The 23,462-nt window shown below is 39.1% G+C and overlaps 1 protein-coding gene across 1 annotated transcript in view; it reads left to right on the top strand.

Moving 5' to 3' along the window:
• nwk (FCH and double SH3 domains nervous wreck) overlaps window positions 1-23,462 on the top strand; it is a 431,276-nt gene that overhangs the window by 171,067 nt on the left and 236,747 nt on the right. The window contains exon 3 of the mRNA XM_083126323.1: window positions 22,847-22,892. Within this exon, the coding sequence (XP_082982449.1) occupies window positions 22,847-22,892 (46 nt within the window). The remainder of the gene's footprint in view (window positions 1-22,846; window positions 22,893-23,462) is intronic.

A 23,462-nucleotide genomic window follows, 5' to 3' on the forward strand; every position in this document is an offset into this window, starting at 1 on the left:
TTTCGCATACTCACTAATTGAGACCTCCTAATCACGAATTTGAGGTTAAAATTTTGGGGTCACGTGTAGAAATTGCAAAATAAGTGAAATTGAGTGGTCCGCGATCGGCACGATTGCTCATTATTTACCGGAAGATTTTGTGTTTCCAATACTTAAAAAACGAAATATACATTCCTGATATTACTACGACCCCAAACCTTAACTATGTTTGCCTATCCTAACCTAACCTAACCTTACCTGAATGGTTCGTGGGGCTATCCGTCAATAGTTTGTGGGGCTACCCGTGCATGGTTTTCTCGACCCCAAATTTTAACTATGTTTGCCTTGCCTAACCTAACTTAACCTAACCTTACCGAGAATGGTCAGTGGGGCTATCCGTGAATGGTTTTGCGGTAATTGTGATTACGAACCGATAAAAAATCTTACTTTCGTAGCACTTTAACGGCAAGCGTTCATCACCCAAGACGTCATTTTCGTATCCTTGAATTTTACGATCGATGCACTGTTGCCAAACTTAGCTGTAATCAAATCAGTCCACACTCCACATCGTGATTGCCGCTATCACATGTAAGCACTTTCTTTGGGCAATATACCGAAATCCATAAGTTTATTAATTAGCCCACGGTCATCCTCCTGCACACTCCACCTAACAATCTGTACAATATTAACAACTATTTTACTGTTCTCTTCCGCCATTCTTACACGAAACATGCTCTCCAAGTACGAAATCAACAGTGTGGCAACTCTGTAGACAGAGTAACTAATTGCGAACGTCAATTGTTCATATCAATAAATATGGCTACCATACTTGTATACGGAGAATCATTGCGAGAATTGAAAAGCTTATTTTACAACTTCTACACGTTAATGAACAATTTTTTCACCTCACCCCAACATGTTAACTTCAGATAAATCATCACGACTAATTATTTCGTGAGTATAAGACGTAGCATAGAAATTACAGAAGGGTCCGTTATTGTAATTTCTTACCTTAATGAATAATAGGGGTGTGCGGAACAGAATGTTTTGGGTCCAGACGGGATCGGGACGGGAATTTTTTTAAATCCCGACATTCGGGACGGAAAAAGTTGCAATTTCCCGACCAAGTTGGTAAATTTTCGGGACGGGAAATGTTCGAAATTTCCCGAAGCTCTACACGTCATTTTCACTTGAAGTGATTGTTTTTGCATTTCTAGAATAAAAACTTACAATTTCCGATAAGTTCTTGAACTTACAATGCAGAAAACGTCGAGAATTAACGACTTTTTAAAGTGACCAATCGGTATTTACCGACTGCTTGGGATCCCGAAAAGTCGGGAAGTCATTTCCCGAAGTCGGGATCGGGACGGGAAACTTTTTTCCCGATCCCGGTCCTGACTTTTCGGGATCCCGCACACCTCTAATGTATAACGTCGAGTCGTTTACTGTTGATTATGTTATTTGAAGTCATACATGCTGCTGCTGTGAAGAGATAGATGTTGGTTGGTGATATGCTGCATTTCCTGCACTGTTTAACAATTCTGGTCCAATTTTATTTCTCTTTTTTGTTTTTTTATCACTTAACATTGAAAATATTCTTTCCGTTTCCGCGTTAGAATGTGGCAATGTTAGCACTATTTTCGCGAGAGTGGAAATGTTTTAAGAAAATAACTTGCCTTGAAAGTTCTTGGTAACCGAAAGCATGTTCCAAAATTCTGATGGAGATTTGTTAGTTAGTTCTTTTTTCTCCTCCTCGCTAAAGTATCCAGATAAACTAATCCATTCATTCCAAACCGAGCACGAAGAAAGTGCAACTGACTGGCGAGTAAGCTTTGCACCATTGCACAATAAAGTGTTATTTTTCCAAGATTGAAAAAAGTCCATACGTTTTCCCTCATTTGGCAAAATATATCCCTACGCGGGCGAAATATAGTGAAATGTTCCTACGGTTGGCATCACTGCCGACAGGTGTCTAATTCGTGCAGTATGAAGCGCCCTCTCGCGGCTGACAACTCCTCCGATAAGCTGCCGGCGCTCTCGCGACAACTGACGATAAAGTAGCGATGTCTAATCTAAGATTAGATGTCAGAAATAAGTTGCCAGAAATATTTGTATTTGGGAGGACACCTTTTCCAGCATCCTTGCGACAAGGTACGTGCTTATTTCAATTGTAATTTTAACTGTAATTGTGAAAAGTGGAAGCAAGTACAAAACAAGCTGTTTCTGTTACGGACTTCTTGTAACGCAATTTGCCGGGACTTGTTGCATGAAGGGGCCGCCGAGCGGCCGACACTCTGGCGGTAAACGACTGAAATAACCTCCCTGTACTAAATAACACAAGTTCAGTTTTCGGGACACTCTTTGTAAAAATGTTCTTCCCATTTTATCTCAATTGTCTGAAAATATGTAATTATGAAACTTTAATGAATTAAAACTTTTCATGTTCCTGCATTTAATGCAGAATTCATATTCTCCTCGGTTTATGTGTAAATTGAAAATTTCATGTATAATTTTAACAGAAAAATTACTTTAACTAAAGTAATTGATCACATCACCCCCATCTTCGGCCGTAATCAAGAAAGTGTGGGGCCCTAACTCCACATTCCCTATACGCCTTCATGGGGTGGTGTAAAAAACAGGGTAGCACTTTACTTTTAAATTACTTTGACATATATCTATGACCCTGCACAACCAACTATATTTTTAACTTGGAATAATAAAGTGCCAATTGAGAGAGTCAACATACAGTACATCCAACTTTCTATAGAGTCTATAATGTGCCACTAGTGTGTCTCTAACTTCATTAAAAACAAATAGGTAGCTCAGTTTTCTGGAAATAAAAGATGAGAAAACGTGGAATGAAATACTCTGACCGATAGAGGCTGTCATATTTAGTATTTAGCAGATAATTTATTCTGTTTTTTGCTTAGAGAACTCATAATTTTCTTCATAACTTTGTCGGAGGATGATATTGTTAAAAATATGGATTCTGTTTCAGTTTCCTCTCAGTCTCGTCTCAAATTTCCAACCAGACTCATATGTTCTTCTAAACTAGAGATGAGATCGAGGCAAATCTCTGTAATATTAAAGCAAGTGACTTCGTCTCCGAAGCAATTTGACTAGTTTGATATTTTGTCATGATATTTGAATTATTTACCTAAAACAAATTTACATAACTGTCCAACTTATTCAGACATGCTATTCAGCCATATTTTATGTGTCAATAGTTTACAATAAACTCAAAATACTAAAGAGTATCAATGAGCTGAAAGTTGATTATAATAATTAACTCTTTCTTATCTTGACGCTGCTAGTACGTACAAGTGTAAAAAATTGCGTTTATTCTTGTAGAATTATTTTTGTAATATATTGGTTTAATATTTTGTCCTTTCAAAAGAGGTTCTAATTAAAAAGCACCCTAGCAGTATACTTTAGAAAATAATATATTAAACCACTATCATAACTTACATGTAAATAAGTTGCCTGAAAAATAACTACCATGAAGTTTTGTTATAACAGTTGGGCTGAAAAGTTCGTAGGCTAACATAGTAAAAAATATTTTCTTGACAAAATTCGATTTTATTATTCAATATAGTTGCCTTCGAGGGCGATACAACGATTATAGCGGTCATACAATTTTTCGATGCCATTTTTATAGTACGATTTCTCTTTAGCCTCAAAATAGGCCTCAGTTTCGGCGATTACCTCTTCATCAGTGCTAAATTTCTTTCCAGCGAGCATTCTTTTAAGGTCTGCAAACAGGAAAAAGTCACTGGGGGCCAGATCTGGAGAATATGGTGGATGGGGAAGCAATTTTATTACGGTTGAATATCGCTAAACATTGCTGCGAATCATCAAAACGTTGTTGCTTTTGATCGATTGTGAGCACGCGCGGCACCCATTTTGCACACAGCTTTCGCATGTTCAAATATTCATGCACAATATGTCCAACACGTTCCTTTGATATTTTTTAAGTCTCAGCTATTTCGATCAACTTCACTTTACGATCATTTAAAATTATTTTGTGGACTTTTTTGATGTTTTCGTCGGTAACAGCCTCTTTGGGGCGTCCACTGCGTGCATCGTCTTCGATGCTCATTTCGCCTCGTTTAAATTTAGCAAACCACTTCTCAACGGTTGATTTTCCTGGTGCAGAGTCCGAATAATGTTTATCAAGCCAAGCCTTGGCTTCAACAGTATTTTTTTTCGCCAAAAAGCAATGCTTTATTAACACACGAAATTCTTTTTTAACCATTTTTTCACAATAACAAAAGCTGCTTCACTCACAATGCTATATCTCACGAACTAATTATCCGGCAGCTGTGAAATTTATACACGTATCTTTTGATTTATTTCTAGTAACGCCATCTATGAGTCAGCCTACGAACTTTTCAGCCCAACTGTTAATTGCATTATCATTTTTTTTGGGGGGGGGGGGGTCCAATGTGTTTTGGTATAATATTTTTCAAGCATAATTTATGATTTAATGAATAAGAATAACTACCATAACCAAATAACGGTGCTCTGTATATTTGTCTGATACGTAAATGTAATACTTCTGCCCTCTCGTAGCATGCGAAAGAAAAACTAAGCGAGCGATATTAAACTGTGGGTCGTATTACCTTCCAGTGCTCTGAAATCATTTGACTATCAGATTTCCAGCAAACTTCAATATTTAGAGCGGGCACGTAGAGAGAGCTCCCTCTGGTAGCATCTGAACTTCTTATCCTCAGAGAGAGCTGTTTGCATCTCAAAAGTACCAGCGTCCTGTTTCAATGCCTCCCTAGAGGGAGATTCATCTCAACACCCCTTACTTGGACGAGGAAAAGTGTTCCGAAAGTCTCACCGAGCGTATCTGCCAATTTTATGTTGAGAACCTAGAGTGCCATCGTACATAATTGAAAATCGCGTTTAACTGAAACAGGAAACATCGATTCACTTTCTAGAAATACAAACGGAATTTTCAACATAAACAGATCAATGTAAAAATCGTTAAAACGTGGAATATTAAAGGAAAGCCAACCTGAAAAATAAACTCTGACATCAAAATATGAAAGAGTTCTGTATTTCCAAATAATAAGATATACTGAACATTTTGCCTAGATTGATTGATTGATAGATTGATTGATTTAGTTTAATTTACTTCGCGTTTTGTGCCTCTTGGCTAATTTGCGAAGATGGGGATGAGTGATGAAATGATGAAATTGATGAATGGACATTCACAAACAACCAAGCCCGAGCGGGATTCTAACCCGGGACCCTTGGCGTCGCAGCGCCATGTGCTAACCACTTTTTTTCTATTTTTTCTTTTTTAAGGAAATATCTCCTACACGGAGGTATTCCCTTACCCGGGACTCGAACCTGTAGCGCGCTCTGTTAACCACTCCGCCACGGAGGTCGACAACCACTCGGCAACAGGGTCCGGCTATTTTGCCTAGAGACCAACATCTTTCGGTATTATTTTTGCATAAACTTTGTGGTATTTCCCTTATTTTTGGGTGTTATTCTTCCCGCTTTACTTACAAATACACCAGAAATAATGTCTGCAGTGGGAATCTACACTCTGTTGATAAGTGTATAATTTCAGTAACACGATTCATACAATTTGTTGTAACCAGGGTGCGAAATCATATATATACACACATACATACATACATATATATATATATACATAAAAGGGCGCTAGCAGGATTTTTTCTCAGGGGGGCAGAGTCATAGAAACTTTTATTAGTGATGATTATTACTTGAATTTTGATGTCAAGGGGTAGTTTAATTAGAATATTAGCTTTGGGAATTGTTGGTGGTGTTATCACCCCCCTTGATGCTTTTAGAATTATTAATTCATTGGTGATTTACAAAACTACCGTTTTTGTTAAACTATAAAAAACTAATGGTAGTAGTATTATTTATATTAATTATTTTATTTATTAGATTTTTGTATTTTGTTTCTCAACGTAGGCACTTATTAGTAACTTTATTAAGACTTGAATGTTTTATTATTTATATATATTATTACTGTTATTATTATTTTTATTATTTTTGTTGTTATTGTTACTACTACAACTAGAACTACTTTACAAATCATAAAATTCAAATTGAATTGAAAATACTTTGGCCTTGTATACAAGTTCAGACTCTAGTCTACTATTTAGATAGAAACTGGATTCCCCTTTCTGCCTTTAAATAAACATCTATCACTTTGTTCATGAACAGTTCTTTGTATTTTTGTACTTTTTCACAATGAACATATATCGATGAGTCAGAGACCACTTAATCTACTGTCATTCATGGTACATCTGATTCATTTTTTTACGTGTCGATGGGTACTGCAAAAATAATAATAATAATTCAAAATTACAGGGTGTGAATTATAAAGGTCAGATTCTGACTTCCGAAAATGATTTTCCGGAGATTTAGTAACGCCGAACAGCCAAGCAATTCCAAAGGATATTTAAAAGAGATGAATTCTTGATATTTTTTGCACTATATGTGTCTGGAAGTTCTTAAAATTTAACAGTTTTTATGCCAGAAGTGCAAAAACAATCACTTGAAGGGGAATTAGTGTGTACAGTTCGAGATTTTCACCGCAGCGGGAAGCTTCGAAAATATCCCGTTCCGAAACGTTTCCGACTTGGTCGGGAATGGTGAATTTTTTTTTGTCACGAACATTAAGATTATTAATATTTCCTTCTCAATCCCGTCCCGACCAAAAGTTTTCCGTCCCGAACATCCCTAGTTACGGAAGTCAACATGATTGTAGTGTCTCTTGTGAAAACGTTCTCTGTCAATTTTTTCAACATGGCAGTTATCTCAGTTGGTAGAGCATCTCATGGCTACCACACGGAAGGTTCGAGACCCGGGACATTTGATCTGGACCAGGAATTTTTTCCAGTCATTTCCCTGTTTCTGCCCGGCTCTGAGGTCCACCCAGCCTCATATAAATGGGTACGTGGGTGGTAAAAACGGCCGGGCGTGATGCTGATCACATCATCCCAACTATGGCCGAGATCAAGAATATGTGGTGCTCTATCTCTCTACATCACCCCATATGCCTTCATATGGCACATGTGTACACGCAAAGGTGTGCCTGTACTTTACTACTCATCACATAATTACTGTAACCGAAAGTGTGTAAATCACAGAAAACATGTTATTTGTAATAAAATATTCGTTACAAGTTCACCATTCGAAGTAGGGTAAGGTGGTACATTTTCGATCACAAAAAATTAAATTCAATATAACTTGAAAAAAAAATAGGCAGCAAAATTACAATTTTGGTGCCAATGAAATGCTTACCTTTTACTAAATACGCTGGCATAACGTGACATTTTAATTCTGCTACTGTAGACAGCAGAACGAAATTTCGGTCGGATAAAGTTCGATTAGAATTGTACCTAGGTAGGTACGTACAAATCTGATCACCGTGCGGTACAATTTGTATCAACATTAAGTGAAGAAACTGTATCCTTAATATATACTACAAGTGCAACTTCTTCTATGGCGTTGGCCTGCAGGAGCAAATTAAAAACAAACTGCTTGTTCTGTTAGTTTAATAACTCTGTTTGACTACATACATCGTTACGCAGCTTCCCGCACTTCCTTCGGTGCCAATCCCAATCCTCGCCCTTCCAAATACATCAGCCTCTCCACAATTGCGTCTTCCATCTGCTTGTAGAAAACTGTTGGATGGCCAACATCAATCCTGGAAGGGGAAAGAACACCCGCTGCGTCTTGACGTGCCATCGTTACTTTGTTTTGAAGGGTGGCAAATGGAACATGATAAAGTTGCGATACTCCGCGTATACATGAATGTCCCTCTAGAATACTCTGCACGGCATTTTCGAGAACTCGAGACGAATACTGTTGATATACCTTCTTTGGTGTTCGTTTGCGAGGCATCTGTAACAATAAATTGAACAACGCATTTACTTTGTGAAGTAATGTGTTGCACGCGTTAGGGTAATGGAACTCAAACTGTATACCTCGCTGATCGAAATTGTACCATTTCCGCCGAATATGTAAAACTTTGTGCATGGAAACAAATATTTCTATAGTTCCCTTATCTCTCGCCACATGGCTACACATGTCACATACCACAGCCACCACATGCTTGTCCACGTTTGACCTGAATTTCGCTGTCCTACGTTCAAGCATAGACACGGGCCACGTAAAATGACAGGAAGACGTTTATATACAAAGCACCTATTCTATTTACAACGTACTCACCTTGCCATACAAAATTACGTCAGGTTCTCCGGGTTTTCCGTAGAATTTCTCGATGTTTCTGCACAACACACCTGACACCCCACGGCCTCCCCGATGGCGCAGTGGTAGCGTCGCCGCCTTGTAATCAAGGGATCCCGGGTTCGATACGCGGTGGAGGCACAAGTGGTTCGGATCCCACTTTAAACTGTAGGTCCAGTCCCGATTAGCCTTACTGTGCATAAAGTGGACTTATAACACCAACTCAACAACAACCTGACACCCCACGCAACAACTCTCACTCCTCAAATCAGCGTTGCCAGTAACAGGAAGCAAAATATTCGACTTTTTAGAACGGGTGATCGAAATAGTACCTATATCGAAAATGTACCACCCTAACCTACATGAACTTTTTCCAGAATTCTCGGTGCGGGCGCCCTTGGTGGAGGGAGGGTAAGGTGCGAAGGCTTCTGGCCGAAAGTTCACTTGTTTCTGGTCTCACTACGATCTCTTATTATTTTGTTGGACATTCATTCCTACAAAAAAATCAGCACGCAATTCACACAAACAACCATTTACTAAGCGACAAAGTTATTATCTGTAGTAACATACATTATCCTAGTCTGCGATATACAAGACCAAGCATCCGAAATGTAACAAGGCATACGGATCAAAATTCCTTTCATCTCTGGCAAGTGAAGCGTGGAATCTACTGCCTGTACTTTGCAGACAGTAGAGAAATATGGTTAAAATTAAAAGACAAATTAGGAAATTAGTCTACAAATACTGACACCTTATCTCATTGCCTCCTTCACATGCGCTACTTGAAAAACTGTTTAAACTTTGATGTTTTTTTAAAAAAATTACATACATATGTAATTTCCATATTCTGTATATCTATACACAATTTGCATAACTGTATACTTAATTTAGTACAAGAAGCTGTTTTTTTACAGTTTGATAATCAGTGTAAAATAGACTAAGCATAAATGTAACATTACTTCAAATAATAATGTAACGTACGTCACAGAAAACAATACTTATTTATTATAAAACATCGCTACAATTGGAATTACATTATAACTTTCCAGAAATCTCAAGGGGGGGCAATCGCCCCCCTGACCCCCCTCACCTATGCGGGCGCCCATGGCCATAACACAGGAGAGAATGAAATCAGAATGGAAGGACAGCAAATGGAAAGCGTCGGGAAATATGGGAAAGCTATATACCGGGTGTTTCATAATTAATTGAGGGGTTACCAAAATTTATTGCAAGTAAACTGTTGAACTCACGTTAAAAAAAAGAAACAGGTTATTTGAGTCCACTTTATGCACAGACAGGCTAATCGGGAGTGGACCTACAGTTTAAAGCGGGTTCTGAACCACTACGTGCCTCCATAGGGTTTTTTACGAGGATCCCCTTGATTACAAGGCGACACATTTACCACTAAGCCATCGGAAGGCTACCTTTGTATGGTTGTGCATTATCCTGTGTTTTGCCCATACATGTGCTGGGAACTCCAATATTGCCTTGATTTTTACCCTTGGTAAGGAGATAGACGCACGGTGATTTCATATCTATTGTAAGGAGCTTGGCCCCGTGTAATGAGACAGGGGCAAATAGCTCAAGTGCTGACGCATCAAAAATCTTAAATTCAATTTATCAATAACATTCTTTCATTATCACCGTTAACATTTAAACAAAATTCATGGTTCGTTAATACTACAACAGTAATACTAATAAAACAATAATAAATATAACAATAATTATTATCATTATTATTATTATTAAATGTTATTACATGTACATACCAATAATATACTTTTCAATAGTCAATACCAGTTACAATTGGTGTAATTCGTAGAATGTCTGTCGGTGTAAGTATGAGGCTCGCAACTCAAACATGATGAGAAAGGAGTTTAGTAGGTAAATGTCCGTTCACTGCCAGGGTGAACGTAGTACAATTGCGAAATACACAGATCAGATCGCTTTGAGAGGAGAGCTGGAGGTCTTGAGAGAGGGGGGGGAGGAGGTAGAGACTGTGTGCCCGAACAGGGTAAGCCATTCTCAATCACGACGTTTATGGGTCTAGAAAACATATTTGATTTTGTTATTTCATCTGGTCGAGTTTGTATTGTACCTCAAACGCAGTCATTTTGGGGGACATGAGCGAGTGAGTGCCGAGCCATTAGGGCTACGACACATGATGGAGATCCGTCGACTTCGCTGCACACACTAAATAATTAATTCGTTTTATATGAATTCTGAGGTCAAAACCACCAAGCGTAATGTGTCAAATTAAAGATAAGCATTTACGCTACAATTTTTGTTTGGAACACTTTCTTCCCAGATGCCTATATTATTAATAACTTAACGATAAAAAAAATATTAGTAAAAATACGAAAACATTTTGCTAATCCGTGATTAACTACTTAACGGCAGCTTCTATCGTGTAACGTTCCATCTCGTGGACCTAGGACAGCCCTCTCTGGAACCTACTCCATAATATTTACTATAATTCATTCCAATCTGCATAGCAGTATGCAAGAGTCGCCGTCGCCCTTCACAGAGATAGGACTAGTTTTAGTTTTACCCATAATGCTAACCTTTTCCTCCAGCGGTGTTATGAGACTCTAAATTGCTCTCAGGGTTCGGGTGTATGTTGCCAGTTAAAAAAGGTAGCCAAAGGCTTGACCAGAGCGATACACAGGATTGACTTTAACATATAACATTTTATTCAACTACGAAGTTCAGAAAGAAAACTTAGACTAATACAGAGAGGTTATGAGTTTAAATGAAGGTAACATGACTTTAGACACAGAAATACAATGGATAAACTTAGTCCGTACCCAATTTACCTTGATACATAGGGACCCTACGTTTACATATTAAACCCGTTACTAATCTATCTCCTAAAATAATATTCCTATTAGAGCATAAATTTCAACCTCGCGGTTGGAGGCTGGGGGAAGTAAAAGGAAAGCTGATTAGTCACTTCTCTCACCCGAGGGTGGAGTGTGTTCTTGGCAGTGCCTAAGACGAACCGTAACTTCTCTCATCCGAAGATGGAGCGAGGCTATCTCTCACCCGAAAGTGGAGCGGATTCTCTGACTAGTGGACAGAGTCCAACCTCTTATCTCTCGTCCGGAGACGGAGCTCAGCTTCTCTCTTCCGAAGATGGAGCCCTTACTACATATCTCGCTGGATATGGCGGAGTGAGTCTCCTTTGAGGTGCTTGGTCTCTCGCCGGAGCGGAGCGCACCTCCTATCGCCCGAAAGCGGAGTCCTCCCTTTTTGGTGCTTGGTCTCTCGCAGTAGCGGAGCACACCTTCTCTCGCCCGCAGGCGGAGTGTAACTAACTTGCCAGCCAAGCTTTTACCTTTATATAGGGTCTGCGATGCTAGCGAAAACGGGTGGAGAAGAAATAAACTAATAAAAGTATATTCCTAAAGTAAGTTTTCCAAAATAGAGGTGGAACTCATTTTTTTAATATTTATACAATTCTCAATTTCTCAGATTCTTAGAAAGGTCATAAAAATAGAGATGCGACTCGTACAATTTGTGACGAGACGGGTTCGTTACAATCGAAAAACATAAGTTAACCTTAAATATAGAACACATCTTCAACTTTGATTTGAAAGAGTGATCGTTGAAATCGGACCATTGATTTCAGAGATATAGACGTTTTTTTTAAAGTCAACATCCACCATCTTGGATCGGCCGCCATTTCTATTAGCCACTACTTTGAAATGGCAATCGTTTTTTTAGCATCCTTACACACCCATAAAACTGTGGCATAAAGGAAAATTAGTAACCCCAAATTATACCTAATTATGGATTTTGGCCACATGATTGATTGAATTATTGTTTTAAGTCCACTTTATGCACAGAAAGGCTAATCGAGACGAGTTGAATCCCAACCACTATGTGTCTCCACCAGGTATCGAAACCGGGACCCCTTCATTACGAGGCGATGATTCTACCACTGCGCCATCGGGGAGGCAGCTAGGCCACTTGTTACATAGACTATTGACGCTGTTCACTTTTTCTCTTACGTGTACCGATATTACATGGCCTGTTATTTTTCGTCACCTTAGCATGGAAAATTCCAAATAATTTACCATGTGTGCAGCCCGAAGCAAAAATGAATAACATGAAACATTACCCAATGTTGTAGGAAAGTAATTATTATGCAAAATTTCAAATTTTTATAAAGAAATAAGTTTTATACATATTGTGAAGATCCATAGCACACTTCATTAGAAACATTTAAGATTATTTACGATATCTCGTATCGTTGAAACGAATAAAAAATATTAAGAAAAGTTTGTTTATCTCTTAACGTCTGCATGCAGTGAAAGGTTGTGCTCTGACACTCTGTATAGGATGTTGTGTGGTGATATGTTTTCTTTTGTCAACAGTTACAAATTTTCCAATGTTTCTTGCATCCGACGTTAATCTTTCTGGGAATGCTGTGCCAGATGAAAGGGAAGTATGAATTTCTCTTTGGCGCGTCACCTACTGCTAGCCGGGAAATTTCATCTCCCCACGTCCAAGGTTTAAATACTCACATGTGCCTCTCGTAAAGGAATTCATCCTATTACTTTATTAGATGTACACTTAACCCTCCCCTTCCGAATGACAATTTCTGACACGTAACCTTCGGTTACGTAGATGTCTCGAAGAGCATACTTGACAGTTTGCAGCACAAACCACTGCCAAATACGTAGCTTCCCAACAATATACGCTGAGAATTGACATTGTTCGTCACATTGTTTAAGACGGAATAATGTCAAAACACTTTGCTTAGCATTTAGTCAAGCGATTAAGTATTTAAAAATAGACGTGAGTATTTGAGTGCTCGACTAAAAAAAGCTCGAATCAGTAAACAAAAGCGAAACACGACCATGGCGACTATTTTCAAAGTCAAAATGGCCGAAATGTTAGAGGAAGGAGACAAAGCGTTGATGCAACTGCACCTCTGGGCTGCAGGATCGTGCGTGAACTTCACTAGTTCTTGTCCCCGTCTCCTGGAAGTTACGAGGGTAACATCAAACTTACTCCAGGTGGTACAGGTCGGTCAGCGCTTGTCAGCAACAACTGTAGAAGAGGCTGAACCCGTCCGATGCGTGATCCAGGAACTGCCTGATCAGGAAATGTCATCAGATGATGACTCTTCGACCGAGCAGCTGTTGGCTGCATGCTTTGATTGCCTCAAAGAGTTTGGTACAGAACCCGAAGTTTCAGAAGGTGAAGATTCCCGAAATTACGTAGACGGGCAATTCGAGGTTTCTGCACCAGAAGAACCAGGCGAAGCAGCTAACAGACAAGACGAGCATCCACCAGTTCAAGACTCAACGAAGGAAGGAGACGTGCAACCTAATATCCCAGCACCAGACGAACCAGCTGAAAAAGCAAACAGACTTCAAGAGCCTCAAGTACCTCTGGATCCACCCACGGAAGGAGACGGTCAACCTCCCCAAACAGCACCAGCGCAAGGACAGAAGGTTTCCGCTTCGGAGAAGGCCTCCAACGACGCGGATGCTACCACCTCCTCCACCTGCAGAGAAAGCCAACACCCGGAGCAAGCTCTGTGTAAATTCAACCCCTGCCCACCGTCCCAACCAAACCTTGACGATGTTGTTGAAATCCTCAACAGGGAGCAGGCACGATCGAATCAAGGCTCTGCAATTTGCATTCCGACCTATATTCAATCCATACAAACAGTTGATTTCTCTCTCGCTGCAGAAGACATTCCCTTGCATGGGCTTCATGGACTTTCTGTGATCCCCGAGACGACGAGATCGCTCGCAGTTCCTCAGAACCTCCCAGAACAGCCTTCTCAATTCGCAAAAGACATTCATCTAGCAGAGATTGTCCCCACAAATATTACTGTTTCCCAAATTGGACAAATAGAAGAAACACCGAGTACACCAAACCGTTATGTAGACCGGTCGAATACATTCAGAAGCTGCTTTGGATCTAAGAAGATTAGAAGAGCGATGGAAAGAAGCAAGACGTGTCTACAAGCGGAAACTAAGAAATGTATAAAAAATATACAATCCAAAGGTCTGAGCTCAGACGTTGAGAAACAATACATAGCCGACCTTGAACGTGTTTCTGGGAGCTTGCAGGAGAACCTTGCGGACAAAGTATTAGGGCTGGAAGTGAGGATTGAGGAATGGCTCAAGAATGAGCCTAACATAGATTCCATAGACATTCCTAATATGAACAAGAATATTCTACGTTACCTCAATGCCATTGAGGCGAGCGCAGTTGGAAAGGTCACGGGCGCATATCGAGAGATGATATGGCGAATCGAGCAGAATACCGAAAAGAAGACCCTCTTTTCCAGGCTGCGGAGCTTTTGCTGCTGCTTGCGGAATGCAAGTAGGAATTAGTATCCGTACAAAATAGTCGCAACGGAAAATTAGTTTCCACTAAAAATTATCTGTTATTTATAGTCCTCGACCAAATTTCAGTTTTATGTTAATTCAGTTTCATAACTTTGCCACGGATGACTCCAACGCCAAAGTGAAGTGAAATATATATCCCATTTGCAAAAAACTCTGATGCAAACCGACGTATGAGGATGTAATCTGATTGGTTACTCAGGTGTGAAAAATGAGAACTGTGTGTTTGAATTGTCGTCAGGTAGAAAGACAAGAATCCTTGTGAGGGGCAAAAGACACAAAAATGCGCCAATAATAACCTAGCCGTGGCAAAATGGATTAGGGAAATAGTGACTTGCTGACGAAACGTAGTGTGATAAATATTCTGAGCAGCCACTGATCAACGGAGACCTCGACATGGATTGGAATTGCCAGCCATAGAGTGAGAAATAGCGAATTTTATTGTCAAACATGTTCCTAGAACACAGTCAAGGTGGTGACGAATACCTCAGACTGCTTGCCACAGGAAAGCAAAAATGGAAAGGAGATCTGAAAGCAGGAAACTACAAGAGGACAAAAGGTGGTTCCCACGCAGCCGTTCCTAAGAGGGCTAGGGCGGCTGCCGTTTTGTGGTAGAGCCTCGTCCGCTTGTAAGAATAAAAGAAACGCAGAATGATGACATGTTGTGAGCAGCCATTGATCAACGGAGACCTCAACAAGGATCATAGTTGGCAGCAAGAGGGTGTAGAGAAATTGCGAATTGTTTGTCAATCAGTCGCCAAGGTAACAAGTCTGAGATCTGACAGGGCTGGCTTACCACAGGAGAGTAAAGGTGGAAAGAAGATCTGAAAGCAAGAAACTACATATGGACGAAAGTTAGTTCCCACGCAGCCGTTCCTAAGAGGGCAAGGGCGGTTGCCGTTTTGTGGTAGAGCTTCGTCGCTTGTAAGAATAGAAGAAACGAAGAATGATGAAGTGCTGTAAGCAGCCAATGTTCAACGGAGACCGCAACAAGGATCATAGTTGGCAGCAAGAGGGTGTCGAGAAATTGCGAATTGTTTGTCAATAAGTCGCCAAGGTAACAAGTCCGAGATCTGACAGGGCTGGCTTACCACAGGAGAGTAAAGGTGGAAAGAAGATCTGAAAGCAAGAAACTACAAATGGACGAAAGTTAGTTCCCACGCAGCCGTTCCTAAGAGGGCAAGGGCGGTTGCCGTTTTGTGGTAGAGCTTCGTCCGCTTGTAAGAATAGAAGAAACGAAGAATGATGAAGTGCTGTGAGCAGCCAATGTTCAACGGAGACCTCGACAAGGATCCTAGTTGGCAGCAAGAGGGTGTAGAGAAATGGCGATTTGTTTTGTCAAACATGTTCCTAGAACACAGTCAAGGAGGTGAGGTGAGGAAAGCAGTCTTCTGCCAGGAAAGGCGTTGTCAGCAGTAGTTTAATTTCTCGCACTGATGAATCGACACAAACCGATGGCCTCAGACCGAGCGCCTTTAAACACCTGAGATTTTCAGCTGAAGCATCCAAGTCAAGATATTAAGCATCTCTGGGACACGAATCTATCTTGGTTTTGCAAAATATACTGATAGACCTATAGTAGATGCACGGTGTATATTTGAGTGCAATTTGTGTAGTGACTTCTTTTTAAATTATCCAGTTTCGTTCTTACAGTAGTGTTGCTGGTTCAGCGTGTAGTCGACATAAGATAGATGTGCTCCAGCCGAAATTTGAAACATGGAATGATAAATTGTCACGTTTGGAGTACGGTGAATATCGTGACGTCAAAGTATTGGTTCTAGAAGAGGACACTGTTCTGTTATATTTTAATTGACGCCAATAAATTGTAGCTGTATGAAACATGGAATTTGTGTTTTATTTAACTTATTTTATCACTTGTGTATTCTGTAAGATTCTTACTGCATAGGTTGACTTGCAGGAAGACATTACAGGTTCCGATGGAGTCTTGCACCATCTCCTTCCAAGAGTGTATCTAGGAAATAAATTTTGACAGAATTGAGAGGGTCCTAAATTAGAAGAAAACTGGTACATTTTATTTTTTAAGACAGAAAATTATGCAGAATATCCTCATAATTTAATATTTATCATGTATTTTACTTTTTTTTTACTTTTAGCAAAACATATTCTTGAAAGACAAATAAATTAATGTTGACATATATTTTCAACGAGTATTTTCATACGAGAGTGTTGTCGAACCGTTCCCCGCTGGGGCACACGCCCTATCTGACGCAAGAACCTAGAAAGCCTAGAGAAAGCAAGAACCTAAAGAGCCTAGAAATTTGTCTATAGTTATTGTAGGGTGCGGATTTTTGCCTATTTGCCTTTTTTATTCCTTTGCAGCAAAACGTAGGCTTTAATGTTTAAAGTTCATTTCATAGTGTTTCTAGTCCGAAAATCCATTTTTATAGGTTAGTGCTTAAAAATTCCTATTCGGCCATTTTTTATTACTTCAGCTTTTTTTTATGCACCTTTGGCTGTACCTACTTTGAAGAAGGTATTTTTTTGTTTATGTTGAACTGAATGAAAACTGATATGCGCCAGATTTGATAGTCTCAAGGAATGTCAGATCTTTGGAAATACGATAATCAGGGTAAGGGTAAGCAAACTGGACAATCTGTTGTGACTCATCCTTGGACAAAACTACGCCAACCCATCCCTTTTCTTTCCCACCTGAAAGCTTGTAGGAGTCAATCAGTACTAATTTGCTTTATTGTTTGTTTGAAAGGAATTAGACGGTTATCTGTGGAGACATGTTTCAAATGCCAAAGCAGAAGGCGACCAGAAGTGTATCAATTAAAAATGGATCCCTGCAGTAGCGTTCATACCACTGACGGAAAATTTGATTTTTGTTATTTAGCGTCGCTTTTCTTCACATTTGGCTAATCGCAATGATGAGGATGAGTGATGATGAAATTGATGAAGGGACACTCACAAAGAACACCCATGCCTAGGCCAGGATTCGAACCCGGGATCCCAAGCATCAGTGGCGGCGATTAGGGGGCAGTTGCTCCCCCACATTTTTGCCACTTTTCCCCCTCTGCAGTCTTAATGCATCCAATCGCTGCATGGGATCGTAAACCTGCTGTACAGTGGGATGCATAAGTATTACCAAGCAAATTGTCCATCAGCATGATTTTTCTATTTGTTTTACGCAATGAGAACTTCAAGAACTGAAACAAAACATCAAACATTCTGGTGTAGGATACCTAACAATCCAGCCCTTTAAAGCACGTAGGATGTACGAGAAAATTTAGTGAAAATAGTCACGGACAATTTGCTGAGAAATACAGTAAGCACCCAACTGTACTCACCACTCCGCCACGGAGATTGACCCCACTCACGGAACAATAATTTTCTGTCAATCTTGTGTGAAGCAGATAGGTATAATTGTTAAATTGCTTTACAAATATATATACATGTATGACATTCCCACATGTAAAATACTACATGTACGTACATACGTAGTTTTATAAAATGGTCTTGTTCAAAACTTTCAGCTGCTGGTGTAATTTCAGACTCGTTCTATACCCGTTGGAGGCACATCGTTGTTCCGATCCCACTTTAAACTGTAGGTCCAGTCCCGATTACCCTTTCTGTGCATGAAGTGGTCTTAAAACAACAATTCACGTCACTTCTGTAACTTCCGACTCCTCTGAAAATGTTTTTCTACCTCTCGCGTTATTCGGAAAGTTGATAAATGGTGAACAATGCACACTGTGACGAGTCATGATCTTACCTAACCTCAGTTCTGAATACAATAATACTAAATTTTGTGAAAAACTTAGTTTAGTGGCCTTGTGTTGCATTAGAAAATTACACTAAGCAGTGCTTGAAGTGGAAAATGTTAGGTAGAGAGATGTTTGGTCGAGCCTTGGGGTTAGCTGGGAGGATGTTCCTTTGGTTTAACATGGTGACAATGAGAAAGCTGCATCTCCCCCTTTACTTCGAGCACTGACGCTAAGTCAAACAATTATTTATTCTAAAATGTCATGCTCATAAACAGACAAGTAGCTCATATACTTGTGGAAACATACACAAGTGTTTGATTTGTTGTTTTAAATCCATTTTATACACAGAAGGCTAATCGTAACTGGACCTACAGTTTAAAGTGGTATCCTAAGCAGTATGGCATGTGCCTCCAGCGGGTATAAAACCCGGGACCCCTTCATTACAAAGCACAAGTTCTTTAAATTAACCAGGTTTCCTGCAAATGAGGATTTGCTTCAAACTATTCTCAATTGTGTGTAGAACATTTGTGCGCAATTAGTACAATGGTAACACAATTTAACTTCTTCGGAGACATTTTAATAGGAACATCCTTCAAAATATTTTTTTCTTACAAAATTGTGCAAATTGTTTTTTCATCACTTGTCAACAATTATGCATGCAACAGTCTTTAGCACAAGTTATTTTTTGTGAGAATCACTTCAACTGAAAATCATTCGCAAATGTGTATTTCAATCCAAATAGTATTAATAGTTTGTGTACGTTGTAAGTTTATGTATAAAGTGTGATATTAATACAGTATGACTGTGAATTTCAATAAGAAAATTGAAATAAGTTCATGTTCAATGCCGATTGTAATGTAATTTTTTATTTAGGGTGTCTTTATAGTACCTATTCTTGTGCCTTTTCTTATTTTACAGCGCCTTTTTAAGTGCCTATTTCAATCATTTTTTGTGCCTATTTGCTTGCCTATTTGAGAGGTTTTTAGTGCCTATAAATCCGCACCCTACTCGTGTGTAAGGTACTGAGTTTAGACAAGAGGTGGTGGATGAGCTGTATGAGTTATTTGGGACAGTATTGTTATTCAATAATGCAATGCTCTACGTGCTATTATGCATGCTGTACAGCATAGTAATTAAGAAAACTAAACGCTTTGAAGTATATAAAAAATTCAGAAGTATGTGGTGCTTCCAGTTCATAATTATATTGCTACGAAAGATGTTTAAAAAATGACAGAAATAATTTATGTCGATATTTAAGGAAAGGTAAAACAACCCCACTTCTACTAATAACAACATCATCCAATTAACGGATCTTAATAAAAATCTGATTCAAATTTGTCTTACTCAATTGATGATGTTTAATCATTCGTGTACAGTCACCGGCATTAGAAATAATACTGAAACACATACTTCATACATACATACATACATACTTCACCGAGATACTGAAATACATACTTCACTCTAATGCGTTATGTGTGTTGCCAAACTCAAGGGCGATGAGCGTACTTCAATAGCAAATTTTCAAAACTCTAGGTGTCTCATATTTAATGCCGGTGAGTGTACATGAGTTCACTTTTACAAACGTTTGTTTTAGGAGCACTTTATGCTCAAATGGGCTAATAGGGACTGAACCTACCATTTAAAGTGGCATCCGAACCACTGTGAAATATGCCTCCACCAGGGATCTAACCCAGGAATCCTTGATTACAAAGTGACGACATTACCACTACGCCATCGAGAAGCCAGAGTGTTTAATGTCACATTTGCGAAATTTGCGGTAGTGCATTTTCGGTAATCACGTACATGATCTAACGTCAGACCTCACATATTTGTGCTATGTACAGGGTGACATAAAAGTAAGGAGACTTCAAGTTTTCTGACTTTATGGCAGGTAACCCAAAGAAGCATATTTTTTTTAAATTTTGGGGCACATTGCACCGTAGTTCGGATACCAATTTAAACTATAGGTCCAGTTCCGATTAGCCTAAATGTGCATAAAGTGGCTTAAAACACCAATTATTAGTTTCTAAATTCTTTTATTATTTTATATTGGTGGCAAGGTTTTTTCAAGGATACAAAAGAAGTTAACTTATGTAAGAGATTATTCATTACAGTATGTGTATTTTAATAATTCACTTGAACTTACATGAAAGCAAATAAAAACAAAAGCAAAATTGTTCTCCTCGTCTGAAGATTCTTGAAGAAATTGTTCTTCTTTACTTGTATGTGACATGTCGAATAAAACAAAATCACTCTCAAACAGTATGACAAACAAAAATAAAATATTACCCGTGAAGGCGCATGTTGTAAAAAGTACAACATTCACTGACGGTTATTGTTCGTAACCTTATTTGCCACTGACAAACCGTTCGGGGAGTTGCTTGAACTTATGGAAGTGTTGGAGGAGAGTTAAAGCAAATAAGACACGGCACCAAGTTGCAACGATGCCTTTGTTATGAACAAAAGAGCAATGCTCTTGGAAAATGTACAACGGTGCGCGTCCCGGAAGGTTAAATGTAGAAATACAAACATTGCTGTGCCTGTTTTTAACATCCATTATCCAGTTTTTTCTTGCTATCTGTATTTATCCCTTTTGTCTCATGAATATCGTATCGCTGAATGGAATGACATCAGCCTACAAACATTACAATATTGTACACCACCTGTATTAAACACACCCATTATGTTTCATTACATGTATGTGTACCAACAATAAATAAATACACGAAGTGATTTGGAGTTGATCTTTCATGGTCACATCACATGTATTTATCTGTTATTATTGAGGGGAGGCGCGTACAGATTTTGGCAGCGGAGGGGAACCATAACAGCTAAAAGTTTGAAAACCCCTGCGTCTAATACATTACAATCGTTCTCATTCTCACACGCATACACCCACATTGACGATCATTCACGTACCAAGATGGATAACTAGTGTTATGATACTCAGAGAGCTGAAATATAGGACCCTTATTCGTCGGTCATGTGCGTCCGTCCATGTCAACTATCGGTATCTTGGTAACTACCAGAAATATAAATTATTTTGAACTGACAGACCTACCAAATAGTAATCTCAACCGTGAGATAGAACATTCAAGAGAAGATCTCAAATGACTAGTGCTTATAGCTACTCCTTTGTAACGTGGGGCCTTGTCCACCAACATTACAGCTATAATACGATTCTATACTCTATTTTTGATGTACACATCTTTCAGCGCGCCACAAATGAAAAGTCTCAGCATAGGTAAACTGCGGTTCACTTCATAGCTGGTATAGGACAAATTTCAATCTCATACCACGATAAGACTTTCTGAGGCGAAAGAGGAGTGATAGTAATTAAAAATATCCAAAAATGAGAAAAATCGATTGGGGGGGGGGGTTGAGCTGTTCAAACTTGAAATTTGATAATTTGAACGGTTTGTTCAAATTGGACCAAGTTTCAACTATTGATCATCTCGTAATATTTTACGATCCTTCCTCTTTAAAACGAGCTCAATAACGCTTCTGTCTGTTCATTGGTTCCCGAGATATACGCAATTGAAAACTGCATGTTTGAGAATAAATACTTTTTGATCAACCCTCATATATTACGTCATAACCATATTTCAGCAAAATCCTTTCACAAGTTTCGATTTTGGGTTAAAGCAAAGCCGTGTACCAAATATCATCAAAATCGGTGACTATGAGGGTTAACTCCTACCTGATTTGACATGTACATAGGCGTATACATATACTCATGTATATGCATGCACATACATTGTAGAAGTCAAATTATATACTGTGAATTATGTTTTAAATTATATTGTTAATTTTATAATAATAATAATGTAATCATAGTCCTCCTCCGTGGCCGAGCTGTGCGGTCTCACTGTTTCTGTCGTCAATTGAGTCGTCAAAATCTTAGTACTTCTTCTCTCGTATTCAGACGAAGAATAACAACAATGTACCACATCTTGGTCAGGATTCAAACGAAGAACACATGTCGTCGTAGCAGGTTGCAGTAACTACCTAAAAAAAGAGTCTGTCTTGTCAACTTTTACATGTTTGATAAGGGGTAAAGTATGTATGTCTGCTGTGCAAGGTGTTACCTACCATTCATTGGTAAAATCTTGAATCTAGATCTTGAATAAGCTCCTATTCATTCATGGCAGGGACAATAAATATTCATTCTAATATCAACTGAGCACATGCACTCACTCTTTCTTGATTTTTTTTTATATGTATTTATTTACCTACCATTGGCGGCGACCTTATGTACCAAGGGAAATTAAACTGTCGTTGCCCCCCCCCCCCTTTTATGCACCTTGCCTCTAGTTACCTTCAAGGTATGTTTGTTTCTCTCCACCACTGCTGCAAACTATTATCGTAAACTTCACCTGCTTTCACAAAAAAATATGTGTTAAGGATTCTGTGGGAACACTACAATGTGTGTGAGATAAGGTTTTTAGTTTTTGGTTTGTAGGACATGTTTTTTGCTCAAACCTGACTGAAATATTGATGACAACTTCTTTCTCTTTGCAGGAACTTTACGAAGCAAAGGTCGGCTATAGAGAAGACATATGCAGATGTGAGTAATATGTATGTGTATATATAATATTTTCAATTAGTGTCGTCTTCTTTTCATGATTAAAGAGTCAAGTCAGTGGGTACGAAAAAATGAAAAGCCTTGATTAGAGGGACGAGCTGTATTCTTTTCAGTGTGAATTTGGCTACTCCGCGTAGAGAGAGAAATATACAGGGTATACACAAAAGAACGGTGCGGTTTCAAACGTTAATAAACAAATATTTCTCACCTTACACAGGTACAACATACGCCGTCAGCATGTACCCGTACATCATTACATCGGCAATTGTCCAAGTTTCTCATGCGCAACTAGAAGTTGGGTTCTCATGGTTACTGGAAGGCTGCAGGGCAAATTTCCAATACGGTGTAGCAGCATCAGAAGGCTCTCTTCGTGTTCCGTTTTAAGGTGTCCAGATCTGTGATTACAGTGCAGCTGCGGTATGAGTTTAGTGCATGGTTTAAAAAAGACGCACCACGCGAGAATAACATAACCAGGTGGTATCGACAATTTGTGGAAACTGGAAGCTTGTTTAAAGGCAAGAGTCCTGGCCGACCTTGTGTGTCTGATGACAG

This window comes from Lepisma saccharinum, chromosome 8 (genome assembly GCF_977018435.1).
Source record: "Lepisma saccharinum chromosome 8, izLepSacc3.1, whole genome shotgun sequence".
Taxonomy (NCBI): domain Eukaryota; kingdom Metazoa; phylum Arthropoda; class Insecta; order Zygentoma; family Lepismatidae; genus Lepisma; species Lepisma saccharinum.